The following is a 16,361-nucleotide window of genomic DNA, read 5'->3' as shown; positions in this document are numbered from 1 at the left end:
TAATACTGAATAAAAGTTAGTACAATTTATCAATTTCAAATTTTGAGGGTGCTCCATTTTTCCTATGTAGAAATAAAGGTTGGTGTGTGGAAACTTATAAAGTATATACACTTAATCTATATTATCATGTATTATTTTGTCAAGTGGGAGCATTATTATTTGAACTTTTGGCTTCAATTTGTTACATGAGAGAATAAGATATGTGCCTAGAAGTGTAAGATTTGTAAGCCCAATTAGGGAATATGAAATTTTCCAAATGATGCTGGACGATTGACAGAGAACGTACAGCTCCATTTTTCCTCCAGGCTTCTATAATTCCAATCATCGAAATGTTCCATAATTGAGCCTGTTTGTATCCTTAGGTCTAGAGATCTTATTAAGGTTTGTTCAATATTTACACAGAACCAAATAAAGCTTACACAAACAAACTAATTACGGTCGCGTCAGGGTTTATCATACCAAACAAACAGACAAACCTTTCAATAACTGGGCAAAATAATAAATCTCAAATGCTACATATCTTAACCTCTTTAGCAATATAAGAGTTTCCCATAAATAAAAATATACTCTTCAAAAAAAAGAAACGCATAGTAGGAACAATGCCCTGAAAAATGTATGATAGTTTTGTCATACCTTTTATTTTTGTATGGATATGATGTGGTCGAGTGAAATGCATGATTTTTTAATGCAATTGTTAACTTTACAGCTATTCTACAAGTCTCATAGACAAAAAGACCTGATTTTGCAAAATTTCCCCCAAAACTTTGATCTCAATTTTCATTTGTTGAATACCGATGCAATTCCTTCAGGTACAAAGGGGCTATCAAAAGCGGGGTTCTCGATATTTTGAATCTGGTTTTATCTGAAAAATGACGCTTCCTAAAATTGCTGCATCTGAATATTGCGTGACACAAAAAGGAAAATGGACGACTGGAAGCAGGGGTACCGCAATCTACAATTACAAGAGGTTTTAATGTTACACATAGACCATATCTAACCTATAAAACATAAACCATTAACATCGAACACTCAATGTTCGCAAAAAATATGGTAGACTACGTGTAACATCAGCAGCACAGCATCACTTCCGAGTATTACGTAAACTGCATGAATGTAATGCAAGGACGTCATCTAAAGCATAAGCTATCCCTAAACTGCACAGATCATCTAACAAGACTGTTTTCAATTGACTACGAATTATTGCAAGAGGATTATTCATGCCATTCTTCCGACCCCACAGCACCCCAAATATCGACTTCAAAGATCTCAGATCAATAGCGTATGACCACAACATCACTGCTGAACATTTTGGTTAACCTACTAGTCCAGAATGTTTATCTGAAAGCCTCTTATAAGTTTTAGAGTGATAATGCTTTGTAATAAATGTTAGACAGATAACTGCCTCCAGGACGTTAAAAAAGTTGGTGGTGGTAGTGTAATGATATGGAAAACGGTATTATAAGAAAGTAAGATTGATTTAGTTCGAATTCAATGGACTTTGATGGAAAAAGGTACTCTGACCATGTTCTACCTACACATACCCATTCAATTTTGCAGCATCCTAGAGCCGTATTGCAATCTCACAATACACAGCCACATATGGCTCGTTTGACACACCTATTCTTGCAAAGAAACAACAACCTGTTTCAGTCACAGTCATCTAAATTGCTAGATTTAATCCAAATTAAGCAGCATTGGACGAAATGGATTGACATGATTTGCAAAAGACAATCACATCCCCAGACTCTGCAACAGCTGACTAAAGTTCAACATTTGGAGTGAGAGAGTATTCTTATACAGTTTTTATTACACACATTTGCTTCCATTAGATGCCGTTTGTGGCTATCATTTGTGTCTGCGGGGGCATACCAGATATTGATCTTTAATGGTCTTAAACTGACTATAATTTTAAAATTATTGAGTAATTATGACATTTAGATAGTATTCCTGTTGCGTACCACATTTCTGTTTTATCAATGCACCATTTTACTAAATTATCTTTCTGTTCAATGTGTCACTAAAATTCTACTATGCGTTTCTTTTTTTGAAGAGTATACATTTACTGAATGATTTTATAAAATAAAAGATTCTTTGATAAATTAGCAGTCTCCCTTTCTTAAGTATCTGATGAGACTAGGACCTACTGGTATACTGCAATCAACTTTCAAACATTTTTTTTAAGAGTTCTCCCCCCTTCTGTTATAATACATCAGTGTGTTTGTCAAATTTTAATGATAACTATAATGTGGTTAATTACAACAAAACTCCCTAACTTAACATAATAACTTAATATCTTATCAATTAATGCTTAGATCTGTACCAAGTTTCATTTTAATAGGTAAAAAATTGTAGGGGAGGCAAAGAATTGAAATGATTTTTTAATATTCTATTTTAAGTTTTTAACAGCTACTTCATTAAAGTTTTAGTGGTGAATGAAATCATACATTTACGTAGTCCACATTTATTTACTAAAAGGAAATAAATATGGTCAGAGGAGAAACATTATTAATCAACAGATCATTCTGTGCCTTAGTAAGAATGCCAAAACTCATTCATAACAATTGAAAATCAATAGAGAATTACCGGTATGTATTTTATAGTCTATCTTTGTACTAACCAAAGACTTCATCATAATAAAACTTTATATAAATATGTTCATTAGTCTAAGACATGAATGTTACGTGTCTCCTTTATATATTTGTATTGCACTATATAAAAAGAAAAGTACCTTGTTTTCCGGTCTGAGTCAGAAATAAATATGATGAGAAAAAGGAAAATGCTGATTTTTCAATATGCCTTTAGTACCACTGTTGCCTTTTATAGATTTATCATTGTATCCATACAGCTAAATAATTTATTGTTTTCAGTTCATAATCTCTTTATGTAGAAAAATTATACACTTTTGATTAATGAAAAATTCATAAAGATGTGAATGAACTGTAGACTTCTTGAAGCTCTTCATGAAAAATAAATGTCTTTGTGGAAAAATCTAAAGTTTATCACATCTTTCACGAAATTTTCAAAAATGAAAAACATTTCTTATTGATTGATTGTTATTTTACATCCCCATGCAAGATTATTTCACTGAAAGACATCTCTATAACTGATGAAGCAGGGCTTCAGTTTAAGATCTTTATTGGGTACCTTGAGGCTTCTACAAAGTACAAATGCCTGTATGACATTTTAATAGGGGGCCTTAGTTTTCAAGGCATTATCTTAAGACCTGCAACTTTCACTTAAAAGTGCTATACCATTAGTGAAGGAAAAGTGCTGCCCATTCTTTGTTGACTTAAGTTTGCTGCAGTTGAGGTTTGAACCAAGGACCTTCCAACCACAGGCTGAGCACTCTACCGACAACATTAAAAGAAATGTGACATTCCACATTCAATGTTACTGAAGAAAAAGTTTAAGTCCTGCTTAATGGTTGCAATCCATGAGAGTACACACTGTTATTAAGGGATCCAAAAGGCAAAGCATTTATTTAATAATTTAAACATTTATCTTTGAAAATACTTAGAGGGATTTTTTCTATCCCCCAGGAAAAATAACAAGGATAACTTGATCATCATTAATCTATTAATATCCTGACATCTAATTTATTTTATTCTACAATCCTATCCATGAAACTCCATCATCCCATCTGTCCCAAGGATATCATTTTAGATTCATATACCAAAATAAGCAAATATCAGCTGTAGAATCTCTCTATTCTATAGAGGGACTTCAGAATATTGGCCTTGAACTAATGATGTGACACAGTACCGTGCTAATACTGAATTAATTATCTGTCTACCATTCCTGAAATTAATTTTACAGATTCATTAAAATAGCCAGGAGTCTTGGCCATCACACAAAAGGCACTTCGGTCATCTCAGAGAATAACTAATAAGTGGGTTATTTTCCCATTTTCAAACTAAATCTGAAAGCAGAAACTTGTTGAATACTTCTTTGAAACATGTATTTTATAATGAAAATTCTACATGCTCTTCAAATAAAAACCTGAAATTACGATTGTACCCATTTATCATGGCTTCAAACAAGAAAGCTCAAAGATGATGCTTCCTGAGTAAAGGCTATCACGGAGCCCATTATGTCGGTATCCACAGCTAGAAGTATACATGTGATGACAGTTACATCAGATCGGGATGTGTGACAATTAAACCTCGCTTAATGATCAGCTCACACAACAAAGGCACCCACATCATCAAAACGAATAAAAGAACATTTGAAAGCATTACGGACAGCAGACACAAAGGGCACGGAATAAATAGAAATCATTACACATCATACAAAGAAAAAGGATCTTAATAATCAGCTGAGTTACATGAGTTTTTTTAAAATATTTTTATAAAGGCTATGACCATATATTTTTATTGTATTGACATTAGCTTGCATTTCCTTTTTGTGCACCATTCAAAGAACACATTAAATCAAAACAGTAGAGCATAATATGATGGTTCTACGGCAAAGTAGGTAAACTAAATCAAGTCCTTTTCAAATCTTAAAATAGGGAAGAAACATTGCTTTAAATTGGATCTCAATTTAAACTTTTATTTTTAAATCCCTACAGTTCATAAAATCTTCCTTTAGGTCAGATTTTTGTTCAGATTACAATATCTTTGATTATGAATCTCCCCGTTCTGTTTCCTGTTTTATGTGCTTTGGACAGCTTGGTACTAAAAGGAAGTGTTTATGTTCTTTATAAGCATTTTAAAGGAAAAAAACAAAGAAAATACTTTTTCTATCATCATAAGAAAAAATTGGCATATTTTCTACTTTTTGCTTTTATTGTTTATTTATTATTAAAACTGATAATGCGAGAGGGCTAAAAATAGGATGAGTCTCCTGCCCATCTGTGAACAAAATATTGATTAGATTAAATTTTGATTGAAGGAAAAATACAGTCTCTATCAAACTCATAAAATGGATTCATTTTCAAATGCTGAAATTTTATGATGAAATGAAATAACAATAATTTTAGCAATTAATCATTTAGTTTACAGAATGTTCCTTGTTTTGTAACATTACAAATTAAGGTATAAAGGTACCCAGGGAAATTAATATTACAAAAAATTAAGGAATATGGGTACCCAGAGAAATTGATATACTGTAAATCACGTTTTATACGCGAGAACTTTATTTTCGTGTAATTACGCGAGACAATGAGCTCGCGAAAATTTCATTCTTGCGTTTAAAAGTATTCCTTACGATTAAATAGATGAAAAACAACAATTTGTGTAAATTATGTCTCGTTAATAAAGAGTGAAAGACTATCTCGGGAAAATAAGGTGTCGCGAAAATTTAGTGATCTACAGTAAATTGAAAGTGAAAACAATACCTTTTCTCATGTGAATAAAATATTCTTTTAAATAAATAAATTAGAATCAAAATTACTTTAATTTCACGTAATGGAAAAATTTAACTTCCATGTATAATAATATTCCTTCAGATGATACAGAGCAATAACCACAATTTGTGAAAATGTTGTCTTGCTTGTACTATCTCATGAAGATAAGGTGTCAAAAAAATTTAGTGATCTACAGTATATATATTTAATTATTTATTAAAAAAATTATTTACCCATATTAAAAAAATTATATATTTCAACCATAGAAATATTTTCCTTGAGAATTTTGAGTGAATGTAAACTTGCAGCCCAATTTCAGAATTGTTTCAGATTTCTAAAGCATTGGAAAGTCAGATAAAAGAAGTTTTTTTTTAATTGCATCTGATGTGTCATGCAAGGATCACATAATGAAAGTGGAGAAAATATACTTCACAGTGTCAGGTAATAAAGATTAGACATTACCATTCTACATATATTAAGATGGCAGTAATGTTGAGCTTAAGATTTTTTTTAGGGAAGCGTTTTTAATTTTTCGGAGAAGAAATGATATATGAATACAGTGGAACTTTTATATTTTGAACATCCACATCTTGAAAACCACGGATATGTTGAAGTCATTTGAAAGTCCTACATTTTTCTTAAATGTATTTTACCATTTTACCCTAGTTATCTCACCCCCCCCCCATTTATTAAAAAAAAAAAACAGACACAAAAAATCAGGCAGACAATGGACATGAGTTATCAAGAAAATCACTGGAACCCTCTTTTACTGGTGAGCTAAGCTAAAAACTACTATTGAGCTTCGTCATGACATGGAACATGTTTGTAAAATCAAAGCCTTACTGGTTAATCTAAGCATCATGCAATGAAAAATATGTACACAGACTGCAGGTAACACCTGAGTATGTACAGCCTATGGATCTAAAACATGTAACCCACCTCTGCTTTCTCAATCTTCATCCCCTGTCCTTTATAGGCATACATGGCCTTGACCTGAGGAATTTTGCGGGTTTCCACGACGTCCTGCATGACCTCGCGCTCCCGAATTTCCTCGACCTCCACCTCATGAGGAACCTCTATCACCTCTTCCACTAGCTCCTCGTCCGACTTGTCACCATTTTCTTGAGGCATAAATTTTTCTGGGGAAATCTGTGTGTCAAAAAATGGATATCAAAAATCTTCACATCTAAATAATTGCATGATTCGTATCATGATATAACTGCAATTTATTTTGGAAAAAAAATTTATACATATGACGCATTGTGATACAAAATTTACTGGCGATACCCATCCCTAGAAGGAATGTCAGTGGTATAATGAAACAGACAATTAGACAGAAGGACAGACGGATGGACACCCCATCACCACATATCCCCTGCTTTTTAAGCCAGAGGCATAATAACAGAGAAATTGAGACAGGGACCCTTATTCTACAAAGATGACATACATTATGTTCTGTGGCAGCCTTTGTCATTAGCTGAGCCAGTTCCTCCAAACGTTTGATCTCTGTCCTGAAGCTGCGGATTTCTCCCTCCAAGCGATTGTGTCTGGAGAGCAGGGCCTGCCAAAAAATTAAAGAATTCATTAACCTTTCCTGAGAGATATAAATCAAGATGTGTATATTTTTAAATGCTGTAGTTTTAAAATCAAATCTGACACTACCCCCTTACCAGATTATAATATACTCAGCTAGAGACCTAAAATCTACTCAATTACTGTAACATAAATTCCACATCTCTGACAGTATATTTATGATTATAGGACTTTAAAATGATATTGTATACATGTAATAACTAAATAATATATGCAACTTTGAATCTTTGAAAGTAAAACATCAGAAATAAGTGCAATCCATATTTATGTATAAAGAGAATCCAAACCTTTGATCCCATTTCATCCCTTCCATAATCATCACTTGTAACCAGAGGCATTTTCTCCTTCATCCAGAGTTCAGCTTCATTGGCATCAGCATAGTACTAAAATCATATATTAGAATGAATACTTATTACATTATAGACAGGCAAAATGTAATTATGGAAGTGTAGCCAAATTGAATTAAAAAGAAAAAATTTACTAATAGCATGACTGACCTGATGTGCTTCTATTCCATCTTCAATTTTTGTCCTTCTGAGAGCTGCTAGTTCCCGTAGTAATTTCCACTTGTCCATGAGGTTATTAATTTTTGTCCCTATTTCGGCGCGGGCCCCATGACCACTGTTTACCAGGTCCTGACCAGTGGCACAGATTGCTTCACAGCGAGGCCAACGACCATGCATCTCTGCCTCTAAAGCCTGAAATGTAAAACAGAATATTGTATGTTTATAACATATATTTTTACTTTATCTTCCATTAGATGAATTCCTAACATTTTGCTAACATTCCTACTGACCTCGTGCCTTTTGAGCAGTATGAGTGCCGCGTTAAGGTCTTTCCCAGTGTTGGTGGAGCGACAGTGATCAATCCTCTCCTGGGCCCATCGCTCTTCCTCCTCCGCGTCCTGTAGGAACTGGTAATACTTCTTCACTACCTCCAGGGCCTTCTTCCTGTCCTCACTCTTACCATTCACCCTGTAACATAATCAGCAATTCTTACTATCTGTATACTAAAAGCAATAAAATACTTTAATCCTCTATAATTTATCTTATTTATTTCAAAATCAGTAAGTTTACAATCCTAACAGTTGTTTTAACCATCACTTATTGTATTGAAATTCTAATCTAAATTTCTAATCTAAACACTTATCCAATTATTCGACTTTATGAAAGCCTGCGGTACCTATCCAGGTCCTTATTGAGGTCCTCCAGCCTCTTCTCTAGGACCCCTCCCTCCTGGTGGCTCGGCTCTATCTGTTTGGACCTCCTGTTGAGGTTCCGGACTCTCTTAGACAGGGATTTCAGCTGGGTTTCCAGCAGGCTGTGCTGCTGTAGGAAGTCCTCTGTAGCCTGTAGATGTTTACCTGTGTCCTTAACATTCAGTTTGGACTGTAAAATAACATGGATACCATATTATAAACTTGTGGATGTAAACTCTTAATGAAAAGAGAGAGAGAAAGGGGTGGGGGGGGGGGGGGGGGGGGAGTTCAGTAGGTAAAAACCTACCTCAATTTCAGTTAGCTCCTCCTGAATGTTCTCAATTTCTCTGAACATATTCATTGTGTTCTTGTATCCAGAGAGCAAGTTCTTTCTTCCCTCCAACTTATCTAACAGTTCTCGCCACTTCTTCATTATCGTTTGATCTCTACAACAACAGCCTTTAATTAATATGTTGTTTAGGTTTACGATATTTGAATGGGCTGGTAAACTTACAGAATCTATCAAATGATTGTATGACATGGAAGAAATATCATATTATAAAATCTTTTGCAGAAGTCAAATTTTCATAGATTAAGAATTAAGAAATGTCAGGAATCTGATTCATTGCTGAAATGTAGCATTGTCTTGAACACAATTTTTATAGAAGAATGTAAATTTGTGGGTCTCTTCATATTTCAAAACGAAAATTAAAATTGACAGTATTCAAAGCAGGAAAGTTTTTTTTCCATGCTTGTTTTTTAATTTTTTTTTAAAGTGGAAAAATACTTTTAAAAGATAAAGATTGAACAATTCATTCTTTTAACAACTTTTATATGGTTTGCAAAGACAGGTTAGGAAAAAGGCTGAAACTTTGATGCTGTTCATTTGTATTATAATTTTATAATGAAATCCTTACATGGTTTTAACTCGATCTTTGGCGTGATAGTTTCCCTCTACAAGTTCTCTGGCCAAACTGTTTAATGACTGGAATCTGTCTTCCTGTAATATTCACAATTCTTTTTGGATTATGACGCAACAACATGACATCATAATGAATATAGGCTGTACCAGAGAATGGATATAATTCTTCTTACAATTGTATACAAACATTGTATGTGCTTTGATTAGCTCATTTGTATAGAATGTCCATACTGAGCCTGAAATGCAGGCTGACAATTACTGTATAAATATTCATCTAAAATATAGAAAGTATACCCTGGCCAGGATTTCTGCGCTGATAGCTTCGTGTTTTTTAATGGCTGCCTCTGCTTGAGCTGAGTTGTTAGCCACAATGTTCTCCTCCAGGATCATACTCATATCATTGAGCCAGGACTCTCGAATCTCAGCCTAACAAAATAATGACATTAGCTTGCTTCATTCAAGATTTCAACTGGTTAACTCAAAATCTAAAATATAAAGTTATAATCTACAGCACATGTATATAATTATCATTACAAACAAAGGACAGATAGATGAAGAGAGACAGATAAAACTGATTAAAAATAAATGTAGAATCAGAATATCTTTACTTCTCTTGGCTTTAAAGTAATGGGAATATCAAACTATCATTTTCCCATGAAATTCAAAAATAGCAGGGTTTTATATCAATATGATATTATCTAGTTTATTTCCAACATGTGGAAGTACATGTAGCTTATATCAGGAAATGCACACATCCAGCTTAATATTTACAGCTGCCTAAGTACTTGAAATGAAGTATGGTAAATTTTATGTCATCATTTGCAACTGTATGATATTGTATCAATCTCCAAAACATTACTGACAAAGAGAAGACTGACTGTGGTGTATCCATTTTCAATAACTCATAGTATCTGTTTCCTGAATTTATTAAAATGAATTTTAACTTCCGTAAAATTTGTACATTAAGATTCAATTTCATAGTACTCAAATATAGAGTATTATATTTATAATAATAACCTTTCTCTGAAATCTCTCAGCCAGTTGTTCAAGACGTTCTTGTCTGAAAAGAAAAAAACATCAAATATTAAAATTTTATTATAAAAGTTTAAATTAAACCAAACAATTAAATATTTGAGTTTCCAAACATTTTCTGGTTGATTATCTCCTTATTTTTGAGCCGATACCTGATCATCTCGTCTCTGAGTGCCACCTCTCGCTCATGCTCAGCTTTCTCGAGACGAATCCAGGCGCTCTCAATGTCATGTATCAGCTGACCTTCAGGGGGTGTGTACAACTTCTGTCCGTTAGCCTTCAGCTTGGCCTGAATGTTAAAGAACTGGGCCTCTATGTTTCCTCTCTCTCTGTATCTGTAACACAAATCAAAATTTTTATTATATTTTCAAAAACTGTAGTCATATAATGAAGTGCACATCACTATAACAGTGAAAAGCCACATAATGCATCTATAAAACATGTAACAGCTGCATAAGGTAAAATTTACAGGTCTGTAACTAAAATCAGGTCCTTAAAAGAGGCTTTTAAAAGATGTATTTTGTTACACTGCAACCTTTTGACAAGCTTACTTTGGTGGTTTTTCCCGTGTTATGTATGTTTTGAATTTTGCCAGCTCCTTCTGTACTCCGTCCAGGGAGTTAGGGAAGTTTCTGTCGTTCAGGTGCTGGATGGTGTACCGTATCCACTCCAACAGGCTGGAGGTCAAGGTCTCATAGTCGTCAACCATCTTCTCCACGTCCTTCATCAATCCCAGAATCTGTCAAAACAAAATCATAAAAATTCACTTCCTAGGCTGGTCAAGCTTCCAAATTTTAAAATGGAAAGAATCCTAAATTATCAATAAATATACAAAACAATAGAGAGGGGAAAAAGTAGAGATTAAATGAACTTGATTTGAAAAATATTCATTTATTATTAATAACACCAACTTTTGGAAACACAGGGATTTTTGATTTAGAAATGTCTTTGACAATTTATGGTTACAGAAAGTGAGTTATATGCAAAGAAAATCAAAAATATTCAGTTTCCCATCATGCCTTAGCTATTCTTTTTCCTCCAGTCATTTCGCTCTTCATTTTGGCAAAGTAATGGTAGTATGAGGCGACATAAGTAATAATGGATTTCTCATCTGGACGCTGGACATCAACATCTACAAATAAAGGTCTTGCAGTAAAATCAGAATTACTCAGTTATTTCTGAAAATCATGTAATGAAGTATATTATCATTCACCTTCCAATCAAGGACCATCAAAAGTGTTTTTTATTTTAAAACTAAATAATCTTCCTCTGTCTCTGTTAAGTAGGGAGTTTTACATATGCTACAAACTTCCTACATTTCACATCCAATCATCCTACCTTCAGCATCTAGAATCTTAGGGATCCCTAGCTCATTAGCTGCTATGTTGAAGGCATTATTAAGATTTCCGAGGTGATCATCGGGGTGTAAGGAATCGTAATCTATCAGGTCTGGTCTATTCAAGGAAAAAAGTAGTTTTAATACAAGTCTTTATCAATTATTTAATTTATGATTCATTATTGAGGATTTTCTGCTTATTATTGAACTTTTTTAAAACATGTCACCAACCATTAAATTTTTCTTTAATAAGCATTCAAAGAAAGATAACTCTGTCAGACTTTGTTACCTATGAGCGTGAATAAGAGCATTAAATCCCAGTCCATTTCTCCAGCTGCCTGTGAAGTTAGTGATCTGGACCCCAGGATACCTAAAATATAATCACTTTAAAAATTCCCATCATGTAATGAAAACAACAGATTTTATCCATATTTCATTCCTCATTATTTGATCTGTGGGTGTTCTTATTAGGGTATATCTTTATGGTTGGTTTGGACAGAATGCAGACAAGGACACACAAGTGATAAACATGAATGCAGGTGTGTGGCAAAATAGCACTACAAAATTTGTACTGTACCTCCTATTTCAGAACTAATTAAGATTTCATTTGCATATATGTATGCATTTATATAATATAGTTTTAATAGCTGTTGATAAAATTTTTCATTTATCTAACATTCTATGAAAACTTCTGAGTGCATGTAAGATGGAATTTTAACATCAAGCCAAACAAATTATCTTTCAATTGGTAGTAGCAACTATGACAAACACAAAATTCAAGGGTGAAATCCAAATGCCTTACACTACCTGCTAACACCCGATTTCCTGTGGAATAAAGCATGCAAATTAAACTCATATGGTAGTGTATGGTCCAGAAATTTACTTCAATCATAAAAAACCCATTAAATTCTGCATATTGCTATTTCAGCATTTATTAGGGAATAGTTACTTTACTTTACTGCGTATTATTATAATTTTTTTTTCATATAAATGAGTCATATTATAAAGGTACTTGTGTCATCAATTAAAAAACAGTCATTAATTACATTTTGTAGTGTTTCCTCAAGTATGCATTGTAACTACCTCTAGTTTTGAAAAAGTATCTATATTTATTATCAGAATATTACATTCATATTTACTATATCCATACTTACTACATCATATACACAGTGGTGAGTGAATCTCTTTGTCACAAACAAAGGCCAATTGTGCACACATGGGACATACAACACTTTACCACTGTATTGTAGTAACCTTGACTTCAAAATTTTAATGATCAATTGTAATATATACCGGTAAATCAAAGTCCACATTAGCTTTACAAAATATTTTAAGACAATATAATTTTTACCAATAAAAGGTATTTTTTAAATCAGACTTTCTGGGGGAAAAAAGACTTGGTTTGATTTGGCATTTATTTATATGTTGAAATCTTTAAATAGTTTTCCATGAAATCATAAGCAACTTTTTTTTGTAACAATAATTGTTAATTTATTAATGACTTATTTTATGTTATTTAGCAGACAGTACTTAAACATATTGTCTGGGGAAAGACAAGAGTTCTATTACCATAAAGTGTCAGTGCCAAAAATTGATTCAAAACAGGAAAAATCATTAACAGTTTGAAACCTAATAGAATTCATATGTTTCTGAAAAAAAAAAATTGAATACCCAAAAATTGTATTATAATTGCCCATAAATAAGTCTCCATCAATAATCATAAAGTGTCCCATCAAAATATCAGAAAGGTAGAATAAAAGCCGTCAGGTAAGATCCCCAAAGATGCCAGATCCCCAATCCATCAAACGGGGGCTTAATCAGAATTATACATTGTATTATTGGAATTCAATGAATGTGAAGGGACAATAGCAGATACTATGACTTTGTTCTCCCCAAATCTCCCCGCTGTAGTAAATTACTATGACAAATTTCTGTCTCATCTCTCCAGAAAATAAAGATTAACTTGTGGTCTTTCTTCTAGCTAATATCACATTTCATATACATGTACTGTAAACATGGTGGAAACTAAGGAAATGTTTAATTCATATCTCAATCAGTTTCCAGCCCTCAACTTTCTAATACTTGTTGAAAAGCAATGTTGATTACAACTAGCAAAGAGTCAATGTTTTCCACTCCCCATATTTCTCTGCAATGAAGAAAAAATCAAATGCCTCAATATAACCCTATTGAGGCATTTACAGTAACTAATATTATGTATCTCTGTATCCTAAAAATTAAGTAAATACCACATGGCGGGCTGAGAAGGGGGGGGGGGGGTCATTAAGCACTTAAATATGTACTTCATTTTGAACCTTTCATACTTTCTGAAGTAAACGACATGATATCAACAGTAATTGTTCATTAAGAAGAAAGGATGCATCACTCTAATAAGAATGCTTTTAATTTTCTGATCACATCAAATCAAAAAGCCTACTCAGTATTTAGTTGACACATTAAAAAGGCCCTACCACATTTAATAATACAGCATGACTTAGGAACATGAAAAAATGTCATTTTCATTTAACATCTTGTAATTTCTGAACACACAATGTTTAAGGCTGCCATTGTCCTATATATCTGTAAACAACAACCTCTACTGTCAATCTATGATGTCTTCTTACAAATCAATTACTGCAAGATGTCACATGTGCATTATGCCACCATTAATCAATTCCTAAGTTAGCAAATAACAGCATTCCTTCATTTGATAACGTAATTCAAACCTCTTCAATCATGTTCTATTGAACCCCCGATTTTTTTTTATTTTATGTTTATAAAACTGTAAAAAAAATTTTATTAAGTTTTAACATGTTTAAGGGTAAATCTTGCTCATAAGAAATCATTTTCATCACTGAATCAGACTCCAGTCCTGCAGACCTGATTCACTAAGAACTTTACAGGTACAGATCTATGAAAGGTCAACACACTTTATAGTAGTTCATCAAGGAATGATTTATCTTACAAAGGTGTGAGACAATGATGCACTCTAATGCCTTCACTTTCTTTTGTTCTTTCTCTTACCCTGCAGTTTTCCTCTGACACCAAAGAAGGAGGGCATCCTTAGCAGACCTTTTCTCACTAGATTCTTCATCCTACAATATCAATTAGTTATCAAAAAAAAATCCCAAAACAAAATAAGCAAATATATTTTAAATGTATATTTTTGGTCCATATTCATATCAGGGTTGTTTACAACAGACCAAGGTTAAATCTGTATGGACAATTAAACATGAAATGAAACTGTTTGACAGTAACCTACGTAAAAGTTGTTTTGTATCTTTTATGGTTAATGAAGTGCATTTCCTTGTCCATGAAGAATTAAGTGGAGAAAAATCACATGTTTGACATGTGTCACTGTTCTTCGTGAAAAAAAACTACATTGTTAGATAATCATTGCATATTTCTGTCCTTGCATTTCAAGAAAAGGTTATGTTTTGATTAATTATCCAGGTAACTGTAAATATTTATTTTGGCAATGAAAAAATTAACAAATGTTGTACCACTTCAATTTCTATCTCTTGGATCTGGAACCTCAGAATAATGGTCCAAATCAAACCTAGGATAAGACGAGGGTTGCCATCTACGATGTCTTCAGCTCCAATGTTCTCAAAATATACCTGTAAAATTATACAGTATGTAATACTAAAAGATCAACAGGTAAACATGGTAAAAGAAAAGAAATCACTTCTATTAATCTAATTCACAATAATGGTACAATTGATTTGATTGATTGAAACAATTTATGCATATCAATATCTGTTCTCTGTTTTCGTGTCCTTACTTAAAACAATGGCCACTTTAACAGTTTCAAAATCTTCTGCTGATAAATTTACCTTTGTAGCTAAAAATTTCAGACATCTGCTTAAATTCTCCACTTTTTGTACTCTCATAAGCCCTTTGTTTGGTTTCCCAAGATGTTCTCCTGAGATGATCTCCAGGAGTTTCATCAAAATCTTGCCATCAGCCAAGTCCGTGAATAAGTCTTTGATTTCAAGACGGGCCTACAAGACAGGAATTTAAAGTATGTTAAAAGCAACAGTCTATCATACATACAAAATGCATTTGTTGCTGCATCTGCAAGAGAAAGAGAACTAAAATTCAAATCTTGATGGATTTGTTTGACTACTACAAAAAGAGTTTGAAAAGGATGCAATTAAATTTTTAATAAAAAATTTTTCGGAAGCTAATAAATATCAGGGGTTCCATATCTATTTCAAACAACTAAATTCATTAGCAAGAAATGATTTTCAAATATGATATCAAATAAAGATCTGGGAACCGAGAAATATTAACAAAATAAGATTAAATCTGATCACATTTCTTTTACTATATTTCTTATTGTGTGTCAAATTCCGAAGTTGTGAAAGAGACTTTTTTTTTATCTAAGATCTAAGGTATTTAAAAAATCAAGTTTTTTTGTGCTATATGCATCCTTTTTTGGGTCAACTTGGTTTTAATTTAAATGGCCTTCATCGTCACACCTCATAAATTTCATATATTAAGGGTGTTTCAGCTGAAAATATTCAACTGCAGATATACTTACAGCAAGTAAATTGATTAAGCTCTGCACATTCAACTTAATGTTTTTAATTCATAGTTTTTTGGGGGTATGTGTGAGTTTTATCAGAAATCTGTAAAGCTTTAATGAATCTCTTACATTTATGTCAACTCTCTATATTTGGAAAAGGTATTTGCAATAATGCTATTGTGCAGGCTTGCAATTCAAAGTCTACAAGTGTTGTACTGTTTTGCTATTTTGCAGTCTTGCAATTCAAAGTCTACAAGTGTTGTCTGTTTTTTCTTTTGAAGTCTATGCTATCACTGGGACGGGGTGTCCCTTTAGTATATAGTAGAACCTACAATGACGAAGATGGTCTCAAAAGATTGGGGTCAGGTGATTAAATTGATTCTTGGTGGAGCATGAACACATGAT

General features: G+C 32.9%; 1 protein-coding gene across 1 annotated transcript in view; it reads right to left on the bottom strand.

The window, feature by feature from the left end:
* Positions 1-16,361, bottom strand: part of LOC134265183 (spectrin beta chain, non-erythrocytic 5-like) — a 92,755-nt gene that overhangs the window by 62,586 nt on the left and 13,808 nt on the right. The window contains exons 3-20 of the mRNA XM_062747436.1: positions 15,262-15,429; positions 14,929-15,045; positions 14,450-14,520; positions 11,718-11,798; positions 11,431-11,546; positions 11,112-11,224; positions 10,644-10,831; positions 10,245-10,427; positions 10,078-10,120; positions 9,355-9,486; positions 9,056-9,138; positions 8,446-8,584; positions 8,123-8,328; positions 7,737-7,914; positions 7,438-7,638; positions 7,228-7,323; positions 6,795-6,908; positions 6,287-6,496 (exon numbers count right to left, since the gene is read on the bottom strand). Of these exons, the coding sequence (XP_062603420.1) occupies positions 6,287-6,496; positions 6,795-6,908; positions 7,228-7,323; positions 7,438-7,638; positions 7,737-7,914; positions 8,123-8,328; positions 8,446-8,584; positions 9,056-9,138; positions 9,355-9,486; positions 10,078-10,120; positions 10,245-10,427; positions 10,644-10,831; positions 11,112-11,224; positions 11,431-11,546; positions 11,718-11,798; positions 14,450-14,520; positions 14,929-15,045; positions 15,262-15,429 (2,439 nt within the window). The remainder of the gene's footprint in view (positions 1-6,286; positions 6,497-6,794; positions 6,909-7,227; positions 7,324-7,437; positions 7,639-7,736; positions 7,915-8,122; positions 8,329-8,445; positions 8,585-9,055; positions 9,139-9,354; positions 9,487-10,077; positions 10,121-10,244; positions 10,428-10,643; positions 10,832-11,111; positions 11,225-11,430; positions 11,547-11,717; positions 11,799-14,449; positions 14,521-14,928; positions 15,046-15,261; positions 15,430-16,361) is intronic.

The sequence above is a fragment of the Saccostrea cucullata genome, unplaced genomic scaffold (genome assembly GCF_032062105.1).
Source record: "Saccostrea cucullata isolate Sc308-1 unplaced genomic scaffold, CSIRO_AGI_Scuc_v1 ctg890, whole genome shotgun sequence".
In the NCBI taxonomy this organism is placed as follows: Eukaryota; Metazoa; Mollusca; class Bivalvia; order Ostreida; family Ostreidae; genus Saccostrea; species Saccostrea cuccullata.
This window is presented reverse-complemented; position numbering and strand designations above follow the sequence as displayed.